Genomic DNA, 17,457 nt, shown 5'->3' on the forward strand with positions numbered 1-17,457 from the left:
GTGGCAGCCGCAGGGTGATCACAAGTCGTCTGACCCATCACCCGTGCAAGTTCCTAGAGCCTCGTATTTTCTGTTCAGGGGTCAACAGCTTGCTCTGCTCTGTCATGAGTGACAAGACGGGAGACTTCCTTGTCCCTCCACAACGCACCTCTACACATATTGTGGGTCCCTGGGGAAAGAGAGAAAGGGATCATTGGGCTTTGAGCACCTGGGGAGGGGAAGGGGCCATTCACAGCTTGTCCTAGAGTGCATAGACCTAGAGAAGGGTCACCCCGAGGAGTCCCCACATTTTGTCTCTAGAGCAGCTGGAACCCCGGATGTTTCCACACCTCCTCAGGCTTGCAGCATCTCTCTAGCCTCCACTATCGTACCTCTCCACCACCCACCACACCCCCCTCACACACACACACACACACACACACACACACACACACACACACACACACCTCTAGTTCTATGTACTCCCCTTTGCCAGAATAATTCTACTATTTTCCTCCAGGAAAACTTCCAATGGCCGTTCCTGCTCACCCCCAAATACACCCCAGATGCCTCTCATTGATCTACGGGGCACCACACAATGGTGTTTCTCATGTCACATATTGAACTTTCCTGAAGGAATAATGTCACCATGTCCATGTTCTAGATGGGTGGGAGAGGAGATCCCACACATGTTCTTTACGGTGTATTTGCAGTACCCAGCCCAGGGCTGGGCCAAGTCTCAGAAGTGAGCAACATTCTCACTAACCCACCCCCTAACCACACCCTGGGAAGAAAAACCATTCCCTCTCTGAGCTAGCTGGAATTTCTCAAATTCTCTTCATTCTCCAGGGCCCAGTTAGGTCACAGATCCAGGAGTGTGGGCTGCCAGAGAAAAGAGAGGGTGAACAGACCACTATGCATCGAGGCTACATGCTACGTCTAGCAGGAGAGAGATCCTGCAGGTTGGGTGTTTGGGAAGCCTGGTTCTCTTTGAGGCTGGTATGAGCTCTTCCCTCAGCAAGCGGAGCCCCAAACCTGCTTCTGGGTGTGGGTGGGTTTCCTTCCAGGCCTGCCTGAGTCACAGGCTGGGGAGTCTCACAGGCTAGCTTTCCTTTCTCTGAAAGGGGAATGGCGGAAACAGAAAGCTGAGGCCCACCCGCTCAGGACCTATCAGGAGGATCACACTCTGGGCAGGGATGAGACTCAAGGCTGCATTTCATGCCCAGCACTGCGGGGAAAGATGAGGAAGAGGAGGAAAGAGGAGGAAGGAAGAGGAGGCAGAGGGAAAGGGGACTACTCTTGGAGATGACAAGGCTTCTTGGAGTGCTCTGACATGGAGCTCGACCAGCCAGCCCCTTGACTGCTTGCCTGTGTTCTCTTGTCTTCCCCCCCACTCCCCAGGCTGTGAGAATAACAGACCATGAGGAAGTTGGTCCACTAGCTGAAGTCAGCATCCAGTCTCTCCAGTGGTCTCCTTCTGACCCCCAGCAGCTCCTAAACAAAGAGGCACACAGGGGGGAGGGTCCTACAGTCAGGCTCCGGCCTCACCTGCAGGCTTAACCTGCTATTCCTCTGCTTTCTAAACATACTGGCTTTCAGCGTCTAGCAAATTCTACCCTCTTCCAGACCGGCATCACGGGCTATGAGGGCTCTTCTCCTCAGCCTGGCTGACTCCCGCTGAGAGTCCATGGGGAGGTGGGGGGACGCTGATCCATCCACAGGGAAACCTTGTCATGTCCCATCCATCCCTTCCCCACATCATTTTCCCCACCCCACCCTGCTACCAGCCATGACTCAGCAGGCCTAGGCCTTCTGCTTCTTAATCTCATAGCGCCTTTCCAAACTTCATTATGTGCTAATGAATTGATTAGGCTCCTCCGGTTCCCTGTAGGTCTGTGAGAGCCACACAGAAAAGGTGGCCACTCACAGCAGCCTCCTTTGTAAGCATGCCTGGCAGGCCTGAGTAGCATTTACAGAACTGAGGTGTTTGCTGTCACCTTGCCTGCCATGGCTATTGGGCCAGGAGATGATGGATTTGTGCCTGTACACGTCAGCACCCGGTACCTTTGGTAGGGGCCTTTATTCTCCCTGGACCAGACTAGCTGCGGGTCAATGGATGCTGTGGCAGAGCAGGCCTTGATGATCAACATCCAGGCTTAGACCGTGAGGACAGCTTCCTTCTCTGGCACCTTAAGCTCCAGCACGGGAGAACCTTCCCACCCAGCTTCTCTGGGCAGTCTGAAACCTCAGACTTCTGCAACCACTTTCACAAGAACCGTCTACCCGCCATGGTGGAACTGCTGGCCGCAGGCCTGATTGGATCTCTTTATCTCCTCTGCTCCAACTGTCGGGTTAAGACAGAGGACACCTCAGCCTGGGGCTTGGCAGATCCACCCTTGCCCTCAGGGGTTGTGTACCATGTGCTCCTGAAAGAGGCAACTTGGGGCTATGGAGATTGGTTTGAAAGTCCAACACGGCTACCCCACTCTACCAACCCCTACCCCATCTGTGTGGCTTTGAGCAAGAACTTGACCTCTCTGAACGGCTAGTCAAGTCAGCAAGAGGTGGAAGGCTCAGTAGCAACTCTGCAGCTGGCCTGGAGGCTTTCCCTGCACCGTCTCCTGGATGTAAGGATCCTGTGGGCTGGCTGCTCAGCTTGTGGGGACAGAAGGCCCCTGGAACAGGGGTTGGTGGGAACCTGGGAGGGAAGCCCGCATCCTTCCTTGACTCCCCTGGGCTCACACACGTTTAATAAAGAACCAGCATAGAGATGGGGAGAGATAGCTCAGTTGATAAAATGCTTGCTGCTCAAACAGGAGGACCCAAGTTTGATCCCTAGAACCCACAGAAGAAACCAGAGAGCTGGACAGGCGGGCCCTCAGTTAAGAACATTTGCAGCTCTTAAGAAAAGCCAAAATCAGGTACCTGCACCCACAATGGGCAGCTCACAACCACTTGTAATTCCAGTTCCAGGAATTCTGGTGCCCTCTTCTGACCACTATGGGTCCCAACACACCATGGTGCTCACGCATATGTGCAGGAGCTTAATTTTTTTTTTGAAACTGGGTCTACATAGCCCTGGCTGTCTCAGAACTCACTATATAGACCAAGCTGGCCTTGAACTCACAGAGATCCACCTACCTTTGCCTCACAAGAGCTGGGATTAAAGGCTTGCTTCACCATGGCTGACTACATATACGTTTTTTGTTGTTGTTGTTGTTTTGGTTTTGGTTTGGTTTGGTTTGGTTTTCTGAGACAGGGTTTGCGCCTTTCCTGGAACTTGCTTTGGAGACTAGGCTGGCCTTGAACTCACAGAGATCTGCCTGCCTCTGCCTCCCGAGTGCTGGGATTAAAGGCATGCGCCACCACCGTCCTGTGATAGAATCAAAATTTAAAAGATATTCAGCCTCTGCTTCTGGTGATAAAAGTCACAAGGGCACACACACAATGGATAGGTAAGACAAACCCACACCATCTGTGGCATTTTATGAGCCTATTAGGAAGAGGAGACCCCATACGGTGTTTAGGTGGAAGCTCCACCTCTCTCTCTCTCTCTCTCTCTCTCTCTCTCTCTCTCTCTCCCCCCCCCAGACCCCGCCCCTAAGAAAGCCCACCAAGAGTCAGGCCCTCTCCAGGGTTGCTCAAAACCACACCTACAGGCTACTTAAGACCTGGTCACTGTACCGGCGATGACGCTCTCTCCCCTGCCTTCCAGAGAGCTACCTGGAGTTGCTTTGCTCTGCTCAGATTAGATCTGGATTTATTAATTTGGCCTGAACTGACTTGTTTCATCGGCCACATTACTCACTACTGGGGGACTGAAACTTTTCATATGGCACATTGGTTATTTTTCTCATCGCTGGAGGAAGCTGTTTATCAAAAATAACACAGGAGAAGGAAGGCTTATTCTTATGGTTCATGGTTTAAGGAAGTCGTAGCCCATCATAGCATGATGGTGAGGCTTGAGATAGCTGGCCATACTCATCTGCAGTCAGGAAGCAGAGAGAGAAAAGAGGGAGAGGGAGAGGGAGGGAGGGAGGGAAGAAGGGAGGGAGGAAGGGAGGAAGAGAGAGGACTACTGGTCTACCCTGCCCTTTCTATTCAGTTTGGGAAACCAGTACATGGGATGGTGCCACTTATATTAGATCAACATTAGTATCCATCATCTCTCCTCAGTTAAACATCTCCAGAAACACTCACAGACATGCCCAGAGGTGTGTCTCCTTTGTGATCCCAAATCCAGTCAAGCCAGCAAGGAACATGATGCATCATCACACAAGGCAGCCGGGCCCATGGGATTCTGATGAGATGTTAGCTCCTGTGAGGGACAAGGAACCCTTCTGCCCTTTTGGCTGAGTGTTGGCAGCATCCTAGAGCCTGCAATGCCTAGTGGGGAAGGTGATCTCTGCAGCCACCTCCCAGAATGACCCCCGTCTCACACCTGACCTCTCTCCAGCTCTCCCGTAATGGGACCTCAGGAAGGAGAGCGGTCCTGGGAGAGTAATGTAGGAATACCTTCAGACATCAAGGCTGAGGGTGAGCTAACAGGGTGCTGAGAGGGTGGAATGGTCCCTAACCTAGCACATAAAATCACCCCACAACCTTTCAGAGATAAACTGAAGGCTGAAAGTCCCAGCTACATGTCAAACCATACCATCTCAGGGGAATCTTGAGTAGAGGCATGGTCCAGAGAAGTGATCACATTGCCCTGTGAAATTCATTTCCCCTTTAATGTGTTCAATTAAATATAGAAATAACTCCAAATAGGTCATTTTTCGGTGGTCCAGGGGGTTGAACCCAGGGCCTTGCACTTGATAGGCAAGCATCCTACCACTGAATTTTATTATATTTTATTTTTTATTTTGAAGTAGGTACTTGATAAGCCTAGGCTAGTCTTGAACTCACTCTGTAGTCCAGGAAGGCTTTGGATGTGTTACATGACATCAGTGTCCAGATTTGTGGTTGGGTTTACACTACAGCTGGTCTCAAATAATCCTGACTTTTAAAAAATGTTACATATACTAGTATATTTGGTGTCTTTTGAATGAAGCACTCTTTGAATAGAAGCACCAGTGGGGAGGAGTCGTGGGGAAACTGAGTCTGAACCCTGGCTACATGGCAGAACGGTTGGGCTGCATTCATTCAGTAGGGACCCATCACTGGCCACAAGGGACTGGGGTTTTTCTATTTGTATTCTATGTGTATATTTATTTACTTTTGTGATTGTAGGAGAAAGAAGAATAGGAAAATCGCACTATGCTTGCGCTATGGGTTGAAGAGACACCATGTGACCTGCTTAGCAAGTAACCACTGGCCATTGAAGAATAAACCTGAAAAAGGCGTTGTTTCCTCAGATTGCTCCTATCTATGCCTCATCAGCGCCCTCCTCTTGCTGGGAGGCCCCCTCAGCAGCATCTCAGTCCAATTCTCTTGCTTCCCATCGCTTTTGTGTATGGCAATCGATGGCTTTAATCAGGTGTGTATTTAAAATGCTCTTTCACAGTTACCCTAAGTCCTTGCACCCTGCCTCAGGGAAGTCTGGGGTCCAGGTGTCTCAGGGTAGAGTGTGGGGAGGGTCTGCTCTCTCACTCTGCTTCCTCCGTCTTTGCAGCATCTGCTTGCCTTTATTGATATAGAACGGGGTAGAAAAAGGAACATGGTATATCCTTCCTTCCGGCTGAATTCCCCTCACAAAGCAGCCACCTCTGGTCTTCAGAGCTTCTTTGTCAGTGGAAGCTGTAGGGCAGGTCCAAGGATCCATGGCTCTATCTCCTGGTTCTCAGAAGGACTGGCCTAGAGGGTCCCTTGTAAGTCCTGTGCCTGGGGAGATGGAGATCCGGATCAACTCCCTTCTCCCTCTCAGCCCTCACCTCAGCAGTCAGTCATTCCCAGCCTTGCACCAAATCAGTCAGAGGGCTCCAAGCCCCTCTTCCACTGCTCATCCTCCCTTCCCACAATGCTCCTGGTTTTCACCATCCAATTCTGATTCTCTTCTGACTTCCTCAGTTCTCTTAGTGTCACGCATTACATGTACACTGTAGTAGGCATTTTTAAAATTGGATTGATGGGGGAAGGCCTGATCCATTGTGCTGGGGCTGTTCCTGGGCTGGTGGTCCTGGGTTCTGTAAGAAAGCAGGCTGAACAAGCCATGAGGAGCAAGTCAGGAAACAGCACTCCTCCATGGTCCCTGCATCAGCTCCCGCCTCCAGGTTCCTGCCCTGTTTAAGTCCCTATCCTGGCTTCCTTCAATGATGGACTTCAATGTGGAAGTGTAGGCCTATCAAAGCAACAGTAACCCTAACTAAAACACTCACCCAATCAAATTACCCTCAGAAGGTATAATTAGAAGTCTGATCAACTGAGCTAGGCAGCTACAGAAAGTAAAAATCAAGTGTCACAATTTAGAACAATGACCCCCATTTTTGCCATATTCAAGATGGTTACACAGGCAAGGAGAGATGAAGGGAGAAAGAAAGGGAGCCATGTGGGGTCATACCTTAAGGTTTCTCACTCCCACAGTAGACTGTATTTGACATCTAAGAGACCTTCAAATCCTTTTTTTAGTGGTAAGTGTGTATACATGTTTCTGTGGGTGCCCGTGTAGTTATGCTAGTGCAAATGTGTATGTTTGTGCATGCATATGGAGTCCAGAGTTCAATGTTGGGTCTTCCTTAATTACTCTCCACATTTTTTTTATTGTTTAGGACAAGTCTCACATCAAACCTGGAACTTAGCAATTTGGCTAGACTGGCTGGCCAGCAAGGCTCAGAGATCCTTTTGTCTCTGTCTCTCCTTCATTGGGATTACAGATGCATGCCACCACACCTGGCTGTTTCACATGCATTCTGAGGGTTAAACTTGGGTCTTCAATAGGCTGAGCCTTTTTCCTAGCTTATAGGTCCTTAAAAACAAAAGCGAACATGACACAGAACTCTTCATTTGGACTTGTCTGGGTTCCAGCCTCCCTTGTGATGTAAACTGTAGCCTGTTTCTTCTCTTTAACCTGACACCCTTCCACACTGATATGGAGAAGGGAGCATAGGTGTGTGGCAAAGGGAAGCCAAGCACACCAATGGACTGGAAAAGGAATGTCCCTAGAAGTCTGTAAAGATGGAACTTAGAGCAATCAATGAAGGAAATGGGAAGGAGAAGGAAGAAGAGCCAGAAAGATCAATGAAGCAAGAGTCAACAATATATTACAGTGTATCCTATGGATCAAAATACTGCATCAAGCCCCAAGTGCAAATTTGTAAGAGAGAATGACAGAAAAAAAATAATTATTGTTCAAATTAATGTCTCTCCTGATCACAATTTGCAAGAAATTTTTGCCTCTGGAAATAGGTATGATTGGGGAGATAGCAGGAAGTAGCCGGACGCTTACCAAACATGACCCTGTTTATTTTGGGTTTCACCAGCCAGGCATGGTGCACAGCCACCCTCACTGTGTCCATCCTCTTTGTGTCTGCTTTCTGTCACAGAGGAACTCCTGACCCCTTCAGTGCATGATTCGGCTGACAGAAGAAAAATGCCAAGGGAGATAACAGCAGTAATTCTTCCCAGGTCCTGTACCTTTCAGTGTCCTCTGTACACGCTTTAGATCTTGACAGATCTGTGACGTCACTGAGAGAGTTGGTTTTTGCCAGTTTGGTGAAGAAGCCACGGCATGAAGAGAACTGAGGTAGGACATCCATGGTCACCAGTTTGGTGTGAAAGACTAGGGCTCCTAATAAAGGACTAAGAGTGTAAATCATGTATGTCCCATCCCTCACACTCTGGTCTCAGAGCAAAAGAAATGCTTAGAAGAGGGATGATACACAGAAACGTCCCTCGAGGAGACATGCCATCATCACAAAAGAGAAGTATCCATCGATCAGAGTAGGGACAGAGAGTTATGGCTGCTCGGGGACAAGCAAACACTTCTTGTCACTGTGAGAATGTTAGAATTCTTGATCACCAACTTTAACCACAAAGAGAACGCTTCCCTTTTTCCTAAAAAAACAAAAACAAAACTAGGTTGAGTCCCTGCGACTGAAGCAACTTAAGGGAGAAGGGGATTTTATTGGCTCACAGGTTCAGGAAATAGAGTCCATCCTTGTGGGGAAGCCGTGGTGGGTGAAAAAGCTTAGTCCATGCTGGCGGGAAGGTGAGGTGGCAGGAACCCAAGGAAGCTGATTACAGTGCATTGGTGCAACAAGAGTGGAAGCTGAGAGAGAGCTTGGAAGTGGGGCTAGGCTGTCGTCCTCAAGGTTATCGTCCTCAAGGCTGTGGTCCTCAAGGCTGTCGCCCTCAAGGCTGTGGTCCTCAAGGCTGTGGTCCTCAAGGCTGTCATCCTCAAGGCTTAGTTCTCAAGGCTGTGGTCCTCAAGGCTGTCATCCTCAAGGCTGTCATCCTCAAGACTGTAGTTCTCAAGGCTGTGGTCCTCAAGGCTGTCATCCTCAAGGCTTAGTTCTCAAGGCTGTGGTCCCCAAGGCTGTCATCTTCAAGACTGTAGTTCTCAAGGCTGTGGTCCTCAAGGCTGTCATCTTCAAGGCTGTAGTTCTCAAGGCTGTGGTCCTCAAGGCTGTCATCCTCAAGGCTGTAATCCTCAAGACTGTAGTTCTCAAGGCTGTCATCCTCAAGGCTTAGTTCTCAAGGCTGTGGTCCTCAAGGCTGTCATCCTCAAGGCTGTAATCCTCAAGACTGTAGTTCTCAAGGCTGTCATCCTCAAGGCTTAGTTCTCAAGGCTGTGGTCCTCAAGGCTGTCATCCTCAAGGCCTACGCCAATAACTCATGTCAGATAGCTAGGTCCTAGATCCCAAAGGCTCTACAGCCTCCCAAAACAGTTACTGCAGTTACCAAGTGGGGTCCAAATATCCCAATAGCTGAGCTGGTCCAAAACAGTTCAGATTCAAACCATAACCATTACTAAATTTCAGAGGAGGTCCTTTCCAAAGAGATACTGTGCAAACATGCCTAAGCTATGAATAGAGAGGATGTACACTTTCAAAAAGGATAGGCCACAAGGAAGGACCTTACCAATAGTCACTCTTTCTTACAAACCAGCAGATGCATCCCTAATCTCTTCAATGCTGTCTGCATCTCCTGGTTCCTGAGGGTGTAGATCATGGGGTTGAGCATGGGGGTCATGACTGTGTGGCTGATGGACACAGCCTTGTCCATGGGGAAAGGGGTGAAGGGCCGGGCATACAGGTAAATGCTTGGAATGAAGATCATAGACACAACAATGATGTGGGTGGTGCAGGTGGAAGCCACTTTCCTCCTCGCCTCTCCTGAGTGTGACCTCAGCATCACCAGGATGACCAAGTAGGAGATGAGAAGGAGAAAGAACCAGATGACATCCAGCATCCCACTGTTGAAGATCATGAGGTACTCCAGGAGGGAGGTGTCCATGCAGGCGAGTCTCAGCACTTGGGGGACATCACAGTAGAAGTTATCTAGGACATTGGGGCCACAGAAGGGCAGTGGCAGCATCAGAGACAGCTGGACAATGGAATGGACAAAGCCCACAATCCAGGCTGTCACAACCAGTACCATACAGTGCTGAGTGTTCATGATAGTGACGTAATGGAGGGGCCGGGAGATGGCCACAAGGCGATCATAAGCCATCACTGAGAGGAAGAAGACCATGGCCCCTCCCAGAAAATGGAAGAAGAAGACCTGGGCCATGCAGCCTTGGTAGGAGATGGTCTTCTTCTCAGAGAGGAAGTCCATCAGCATCTTGGGGGCAGTGACTGAGGAGAAGCAAAGGTCTAAGACAGCAAGATTGCGGAGCAGGAAGTACATGGGTGTGTGGAGCCTGGAATCTGAGGTCACCGTGACTATGATGAGGAGGTTTCCCACCACAGTCGTGCTGTAGACAAACAAGAACACCAGAAACAAGAAGATCTGAAGCTCATGAGTCTGTGAGAACCCCAGGAAGATGAACTCTGATACCCATGTGAGGTTCCCTGGTTCCATGGTATCCTGTGCACACACTTACAGGAAATGGCTGATAGGTACAAATGCATGAAGTGACTCCTTGCCCTCTTAGGATGCAGGGGCTCAGACTGTGTTGTTCAAGTCTGTAAGATGCACATCCTCGTGTGACAAGCCTGATACTACCTGCCTGTCTCTGAAGAGTTGACAAGTGGGTTCTGGAACATACATTCACGAGTTATCTTAAAGCTATCCAGAGAATATGTATTTCCCCTCCCAAGATCAACATAGTGATGGGAAGACACTCAGAGAGAGACACGCTAGGATGAATTTCACATGTTCTTTGTCCCCCCAGAGTTAACCAGGAGTAACTAACTTATTTCCTTGGGATTTCAGCTCCAGCATGTGCTGCTGGGAATAAAAAAAAAAAAAGCCTTTCTTTCCTGAGTTTTCTGCTGGGTTGAGTAGAATGGTATATTTGAAATTCCCACAGTGGTGCCTGAGTTAAGCCATAACCATTGCTTTCTGTGTGTCTCAGCCTAGTTCTCTCCCCTACCCCAGTCTTTAGGTTTTTGTGCTTGTTTTCACACGGCATTTATAACATCAAAATATTAACAGACTTTTCTGTGTCTGTGTTTTTACTGTACTAGTCACAAGATCCTGGGAGCATAGATCTGGCTCTCAAAATTCCTTTGTTCCCAGCAGTGAGCCTCCTAGTAATAGGCAGTATTTATTCAGGATCTGCTGTGGCTTGCAGGGTGGCTGAATAATTATAGAACGTCTGGGTCCTTGTAGAGGAACCCCTGGACACAGCTGGATATTTGATATGGAGCTGTTCCCACCTCTGCTTGGTGAGGCTCCGCGGGACGGGCGCGTAGACAAGAGTGAGACCGAGAGGTCAAGAGGTGCCGGCAATGAAGAGGCAGGTTACGGTGTTGTTGGAAGGGACACTCCAAACTCTTCTGAAAGGCTATCAGTTTTACAAGATGTTACAGAATCTGAGAAAAAGCGGGGAGTCGGATGCAAAGGGATGGGTAGAGATGGAGTAAAGGAAGACTGCAGAAGGAGACAGATAATGGAGCGGCAGAAAGAGTGGGCGGGGTGGACACAGTTAGACAAGCTGGTGCCCAGAGAGACAGAGACAGAGACAGACCGAGAGACTGCCCAGGTGAGGGCTCCTAACTCCCCCGTTCAGTCTCACTCCTTACGAATCTCTCCTCTCCGGCCGCTGCAATCTCCAGGTAACTGGAGACCGTTACTTTCTCATCCTCCACTCCCGTGTGTTCACACGCCCATCCTCGTTTGGCAAAGCTGCCTTCTGAGTAAACGATCCCTTCCTCAATGTGATCTGACAGTGCTTTCTCACTACAATCGCCAGCGACCGTCTAGTACCCACAGCTAAAACCTCCACCTCTTGGAGGCTGCATATGATGCTCTGTGCATAGAATTAGGGGTAGAACATGTTTACACATATACATTTGACTCCCTTTCAGAATTTCTCACAAGGATATAAATGTCACCCCCATTTACCTTTGCAATCATGCCACTAAGACCCATCTGCTGTCTAAAGAATGTAGTTTCTACATGTGCTGTCTCTTTGGATATTTCCATATCATTGATAGTAATTCCTGTTTAAAAAAAAAAAAGTACCTGTGTGAGAGAATGAATCCTTCATTTTTGGAGTTCCAGAAGCACTTTACAAACACCCCATCATGGCCCTTAGAATTCTTTCTGTGGCCTCTATTAACTACATTTGAAATCCGGTAACCTTGTAAACCTGGCCGCAACCACAGCAACTCTGACTCAGAAGTTGTTTCAACAATGTTAGCTAACTTTGCGAATGGGCAATTAATAAGGTAAGCTTGTTATATGTGGCTATGTGGAGAAGTTGGGGTTGATTTGCCTGAAAAAAATATGTTTTTTTCAGCATCCTCCCTCTGAATCCTAGGGCCAATTCTATGCTGGTCGTTTTCACATTTAACCTGGACACCTGATGTCAGCCTCATGTCATCCAATCCTGCTGTGCCTGGGGGGGCACCCCACACTCCTCACCCCCCCCCCCCCCCACAGTCTCTCACACTTAGGCTGATTCTCATCAAGTCTACATCACTTATTCACTCCCACATACTGGCAGACACTTGCAAAGTCCTTCTAACAGTTGGCATGTATGCAGGACAGCAAATCCCTTTCCCTCACCTTTTCTTCTGCCCAGCATGACACTTCATGACTTCCATCTTCTTGGAGGTCCTTTGCTGAGGCTTCAGTTTTCCAGTCCTTGGCCATCTCTCATGTGGGCTACATGTGTGGGACCCTAGAGGCACAGGGAATATCCCAGGGGAAACCTATTGGACAGGGCTCAGGAGGCAGAGCTGGGCTCATTAGTACTGAGGCCTGAGCAGCAATATGGGACTTGTTAAAAAAAAAAAAAAGTTTCTGTGTGTCTCAAAGCACATTCTCTCTGAGAGATCTTCCTGGGGACCCAAAACACCAAAAACATTGATAATTTGTGTGAGGTAATATTTGCTGACCAAGTTATGAAGGACAGGGTCTTCAGCAGAAACAGGCTGTGGGAATTGAGAAGAATATGTCTCTTAGATGCTAATTCTTAACCTTGAGAGGATTGCCTCCATGCTCTGAATTTTCTAATTTGTAAAATTGTTTAATTTTTTAATTGAATTATATATTTTTATCATTTATGTTAATGTGTGAGTACACGCACGAATGCTTGTGTACACACACACACACCATCATATGCATACAGGGAGCGAGGACAACTTCCAGGAGTCAGCCTTCTTCCATTATGTGGGTTGTCAGGCCCTAAATGATTTACTATAATAATATACCCACTGTCAGGTTTATAAGAAGGAATGCAATAAAGTGTGAGGAGATCATCCAGAAATATTGGGGCAATCTGACTTATTGGAGGTAAGAAGGACTCTCCTTCCCTTTTCACTTGCGATAACACAGGTTCAGAGATTTCTGATGTAAAGTCATCCTGTTCAAATCTCACTCCCTGTTGCAACTCGCTAAGCGCTTTGCTAGTCTCTTCATGGCTGTCTGCATCTCCTGGTTCCTGAGGGTGTAGATCATGGGGTTGAGCATGGGGGTCATGACTGTGTGGCTGATGGACACAGCCTTGTCCATGGGGAAAGGGGTGAAGGGCCGGGCATACAGGTAAATGCTTGGAATGAAGATCATAGACACAACAATGATGTGGGTGGTGCAGGTGGAAGCCACTTTCCTCCTCGCCTCTCCTGAGTGTGACCTCAGCATCACCAGGATGACCAAGTAGGAGATGAGAAGGAGAAAGAACCAGATGACATCCAGCATCCCACTGTTGGAGATCATGAGGAACTCCAAGAGGGAGGTGTCCATGCAGGCAAGTCTCAGCACTTGGGGGACATCACAGTAGAAGTTATCTAGGACATTGGGGCCACAGAAGGGCAGTGGCAGCATCAGAGACAGCTGGACAATGGAATGGACAAAGCCCCCTACCCAGGCAGTCACCACCAGCCCCATACAGAGCTGAGTATTCATGATGGAGACATAGTGGAGGGGCCGGGAGATGGCCACAAGGCGATCATAAGCCATCACTGAGAGGAAGAAGACCATGGCCCCTCCCAGAAAATGGAAGAAGAAGACCTGGGCCATGCAGCCTTGGTAGAAGATGGTCTTCTTCTCAGAGAGGAAGTCCATCAGCATCTTGGGGGCAGTGACTGAGGAGAAGCAAAGGTCTATGACAGCAAGATTGCGGAGCAGGAAGTACATGGGTGTGTGGAGCCTGGAATCTGAGGTCACCGTGACTATGATGAGGAGGTTTCCCACCACAGTCGTGCTGTAGACAAACAAGAACACCAGAAACAAGAAGAGCTGAAGCTCATGAGTCTGTGAGAGTCCCAGGAAGATGAACTCTGACACCCATGTGAGGTTCCCTGGTTCCATGGTGCCCTGTGCACACACTTACAGGAAATGGCTGATAAGTACAAATGCATGAAGTGACTCCTTGCCCTTTCAGTATGCAGGGGCTCAGACTGAGTTGTTCAAGTCTGTAAGATGTACATCCTCATGTGACAACCCTGATACCATCTGCTGGCTTGTCTCTGAAGAGTCCGTAAGTGGGTATTGGTACACATTCAGGAGATGGTGTTTTGGTTTTGCATTTGCTTGCTTGGTTTCTTGAGACAGGGTCTCACTATGCGTCTCAGACTATCATCAAACTCAAGATCCTCCAGTTTCAGCCTCTCCAACACTAAGCTGACAGTTGTGAGGTACCATGCCAAGCTCATGAACTGCCTTAAAGTCAGGCAATCGAGTCTGCAGCCTGCCTGTCCAAATCAACACTCAGTGAGACCCTCTCGAGTCAGTTTCAGGTTTTATTTTCCTGGAGGTTGCACCAAAAGTGGGTGACTTGTTTTATTAGGGTCCCAATCAGCATATCAGTAAAGTGGGAACAACAGCAATGAATTAGTTTCCTTTCCTCATTTTCTGTGGAATAAATAGAGAGGCTCACATGAAGTCCCTGTAACCGTGCCTGGAACAGCATACAGTACTCACTGTGTTGAGTGTCCCAGTGCCTCCAGCCTCCGCTACACCTGCCTTCACTTGTTTGTATCAGTCTTGATGCATTTACCACACCCAGTGTTAACAGACCCTTCATGGTGCTAGGGCTTCCTCCTCAACTCAACTACATAGTCCTGGGAACAAGGGTTTGGCTCACAGATAAATGATGTTCCCAACACTGCCCAGGACCTAACAATAGAAAGTGCTTAACATGGAGCTGTTTCCGGGGGCAGGGTGAACACATAGTTATAGGACATGCAGTTTCTTGTTGTCTTAGGGTGACTACTGCAGTGATGGAACCCAGTGATGAAAAGCAACTTGGGGAGGAGATGGTTTATTTCACTCACAGTTCCATAGAACAGTTCATCATCAAAAGCAGTGAGGGAGGGAACTCAGGCAGGACAGGAACCTGCAGGCAGGAGCTCCTGCAGAGACCGTGGAGAGGGGCTACTTACTGGGTGCTCCCCATGGCTGGCTCAGTCTGTTTTCTTAGAGAATCCAGGACCACCAGCCCAGGGATGGAACCACACACAGTGGTCTGGACCCTCCTCCCTCACTCACTAATTAAGAAAATGTCCTGCAGCCAGATCTTATGGAGGCATTTTCTCAAGTGAGGGTCCCCCCATCAGATGACACTAGCTTGTGTCAAGTTGACATAAAACTAGCCAGCACACTTGTCAAGTAATTACTGGACATAGTTGGAACCCAAGCCTATCTAGCTACTTCGTCTCAGAAGCCTCTTAATTGGCGAGGTTCCATAGGACATATATGCAGGCAAGAGTGAGCTGGGGTTGAGGGGTTCATGAAATGAAGACACAGATGCTGACCCATGTTGGAATCGGGCTCCGAGAGCTCTTCTGGAAGCATATTGAGCTTAGCAGACATAAAACCGTAGGCTAGAGGAAAGACGAAGCTGCTGAATGAAAGAAATGGGAATAGATGAAATGAAGGGGAGGGAGACGGTGAGAAAGAAATGAGGTAACAGAGCAGGGGAAGAAGAAAACAGAATTGTTAGGGCTGAAGAAGAGACCAGAAGGGGGAAGTCAAGTGGGACAGTATGGTGACCGAGTGAGGGCAAGGGGTCTCCCCACCTTCCTGTCCTGTCTAAAGCTCCCCCATTCTCTCCCCTCTGACCAACTGCAATCTATGAGCTGCTGGATTCCATTATCCCTCTTTTCATTCTTCACGTTCCTGTGTTCTTCCTCTCCATTCACACAGCAGCCTGGGACACCTTTCTGAATGGGGGTGTGGTCAGGCTCCTTCCTTGTCATAACACTGAATGACCATCTAGTGCTCACAGCTCCAAACTCCAACTCTTAGAAGCTGCATACATTTCTGCACACAGAAACTGCAAAGAATAAAAGTCTGCTCTTGTGAGTGAAACTGTCCCTCAGCATTCCACGTGAGGCCATAAAGGTCACCTCCATATACCACACCTTTGTGATTGGTGTCCCTGTCACCTGAGAACCAACAGCCATCTAAGCAATTCACAGCTTCTACACATACCATCTAGTCAAGTAAACCTGCATCTTTGGTAGGAACTCCTGTTTCCTTAAATAACTTTTGTTAGGAGTCCAACCTAGGAACCCAGGTGCACCTTCTGTCTGGCTCCTCTCCCTGCATCTTCAACAGGAACTAATTCTTCATCTACCCAGCATCCAACCATACTTTATAAGCATCCCTGGGACAACACTGATCATTTTTCCTGCTACCCCCTGAACTAGATTGAAAATCCAGTAACAGCACCCATGACAGCAACTCTGATTTAGAAGTTGCTCCAACATCTTCCATCTTCACGCAATTGTTTTTAGTGACCTGCTTTGTAGACTATGTGGAGACTTGTGTGATGGTTTTGCCCGTCTTCTATCTTTTGCTCTCAGCATCCCCCCTCCCAACAGCAGGGGCGATTCTAAGCTTGGTTGTTCCATGTGGAACCTGGAACACCAGTTTTTAGCGTCACACCCGCCATGCCTGCTCTCCCCCTCACACTTCAGTCTTACTCTAGGCAAGCCTGTGCTACTCCTTTATTCTTACCTACTGGTGAGCGCTTGCAAGGCTCTTCCTACAGCTGACCTGTGTGCAGGAAAGCAAACTCCTTTCTCTCCCACCCCACTTCTGCCCAGCACGACACTTCATGGCTTCCATCTTCTTGGAGGTCCTTTGCCGAGGCTTCTGCTTTCCAGTTCTTGGCCATCCCTCGTGTGGGCTACATGTGTGGGACCCTAGAGGCACGGGGAATATCCCAGGGGGAATCTATTTGACAGGGCTCAGGAGACAGAGCTGGGCTCATTACTACCGGGGCCTGTGCAGCACCGGGGCTTGTTAAAAAGTTTCTGTATGTCTCAAAACATGTGGTCTTTAAGAGGTCATCCTTGGTGGCTCTATATACCAAGAATATTGAGAATTTTAGAGAGTCTCTTGATGTAGTGTTTGCAGTCTGAGATCTAAAAAGATAAGGTCTTCAATGGAAGCTGGAGAGATGGCTCAGTGGTTAAGACTGTGTACTACTCTTAAAGAGGACCTGAGTTCAATTCCTAACACCCATACCAGTTGCCTCACAACCACCTGTAACTCCAGCTCCAGAGAAATTGATACCTCTTGTTCCTGTAGGCACCTGTACTCACGCACACGCGCGCGCACGCACGCACGCACGCACGCACGCACGCACGCACGCACACACACACACACACACACACTCAGGAGTGGAGTGAGGCTGAAGAGTTTAAGTTGTATTCTCTTCCTTGAATTGCCACTAGTTTCCTGGAGTTTCTTCTTTCTCCAGTTTCTTGTTTTTATTTGCTTTGTTGTGTTTTCGTGTCTGTCTTTCATGGTGGAAGACTTCTTCATCCCGCTGATGATCTGTGCTTAAATATCGCTATTTGAACTCAAACCACTCACAAGCTCACAAGATGCTGGTGTGGTCAGGGCTTGGGGCGTTTCTGTTGTCTTGTGAGAAGCGCCCTGAGTGATGCTTCGCAACTATACTTTTTTTTTTTTTTTTTT

General features: G+C 48.5%; 2 protein-coding genes across 2 annotated transcripts; both read right to left on the reverse strand.

Annotated features, from left to right (window-relative positions):
• Positions 1-9,000: 9,000 nt before the first annotated feature.
• LOC118590119 (olfactory receptor 4D2-like) lies at positions 9,001-9,936 on the reverse strand. The gene has a single exon (XM_036197991.1). It carries the CDS (start codon positions 9,934-9,936, stop codon positions 9,001-9,003), a length of 936 nt encoding a protein of 311 aa, XP_036053884.1.
• A 2,964-nt stretch (positions 9,937-12,900) lies between these two features.
• LOC118590032 (olfactory receptor 4D2) lies at positions 12,901-13,836 on the reverse strand. Its single transcript, XM_036197820.1, has one exon. The coding sequence runs from the start codon at positions 13,834-13,836 to the stop codon at positions 12,901-12,903; it is 936 nt and encodes a 311-aa protein (XP_036053713.1).
• Positions 13,837-17,457: the final 3,621 nt, after the last annotated feature.

This window comes from Onychomys torridus, chromosome 8 (assembly GCF_903995425.1).
Source record: "Onychomys torridus chromosome 8, mOncTor1.1, whole genome shotgun sequence".
Classification (NCBI taxonomy): domain Eukaryota; kingdom Metazoa; phylum Chordata; class Mammalia; order Rodentia; family Cricetidae; genus Onychomys; species Onychomys torridus.

Coding starts and splice junctions, on each gene's coding strand:
- LOC118590119 (XM_036197991.1), bottom strand. CDS start 9,936: ATGGAACCAGGGAACCTCACATGGGTATCAGAGTTCATCTTCCTGGGG.
- LOC118590032 (XM_036197820.1), bottom strand. CDS start 13,836: ATGGAACCAGGGAACCTCACATGGGTGTCAGAGTTCATCTTCCTGGGA.